Source organism: Mandrillus leucophaeus, unplaced genomic scaffold (genome assembly GCF_000951045.1).
Source record: "Mandrillus leucophaeus isolate KB7577 unplaced genomic scaffold, Mleu.le_1.0 Scaffold305, whole genome shotgun sequence".
NCBI lineage: Eukaryota > Metazoa > Chordata > Mammalia > Primates > Cercopithecidae > Mandrillus > Mandrillus leucophaeus.
This window is the reverse complement of record NW_012103199.1, coordinates 1,537,965-1,538,545: the sequence shown is the minus strand read 5'-3', so window position 1 is coordinate 1,538,545 and position 581 is coordinate 1,537,965. Positions and strand designations below refer to the sequence as shown.

The following is a 581-nucleotide window of genomic DNA, read 5'->3' as shown; positions in this document are numbered from 1 at the left end:
CTGGGGTGCGTGTAGGGGCGCGGGGTGCGGGCAGGGCCGCCTCTCCCCCGGCTTCCCGCCTAGTGAGCGCACCTTGGACGCCTGCGGCTTTTCCGAGCCGAAACTCACGGGCTGTGGCCGGCTTCGTTTCGTGTCGTGCAGCTCCGCGACCGCCCGTGGCCACACCATTCAGGGACTTCGTGCTTTACGATGGGGGCGCAGTGGCCTGGCACACGCAGGACCCCGGGCCTCGAACCCTCGCGCTGGCCGCCCTGGACCCGCGGCGGGGACCCGCACAGTCAGGGTACCTGCCCATACCGATGGGGTGGGGACCACCACGGAGCCTTTCCTTGGCCCCGCGGCTTCTGTTCCTTTGGAGACGGACAGCGCCCACCCGGAGGAAAGCCTGACAGACGAGACTTCGCAAGGTGAGAACTCCCTTCGCTCCCCACGCAGCTGGGGCAGCTGCAGGGCGCCGACCTTCTCAGCCTCATCGCCTCACCTCTCCCACCAGATGCGCTCTGGGGGGCCCTCCTGATGGTTGCAGGGAGGTCAGGGCTGGACAAAGGGAATTCAAAAAGCCCACCCGGTGCACTGGGTAG

At 68.0% G+C, this 581-nt stretch overlaps 1 protein-coding gene across 1 annotated transcript in view; it reads right to left on the bottom strand.

The window, feature by feature from the left end:
• SSU72 (SSU72 RNA polymerase II CTD phosphatase homolog (S. cerevisiae)) overlaps positions 1-168 on the bottom strand; it is a 78,164-nt gene extending 77,996 nt beyond the window's left edge. The window contains exon 1 of the mRNA XM_011987256.1: positions 73-168. Coding sequence (XP_011842646.1) covers positions 73-168 — 96 coding nt within the window. The remainder of the gene's footprint in view (positions 1-72) is intronic.
• Positions 169-581: the final 413 nt, after the last annotated feature.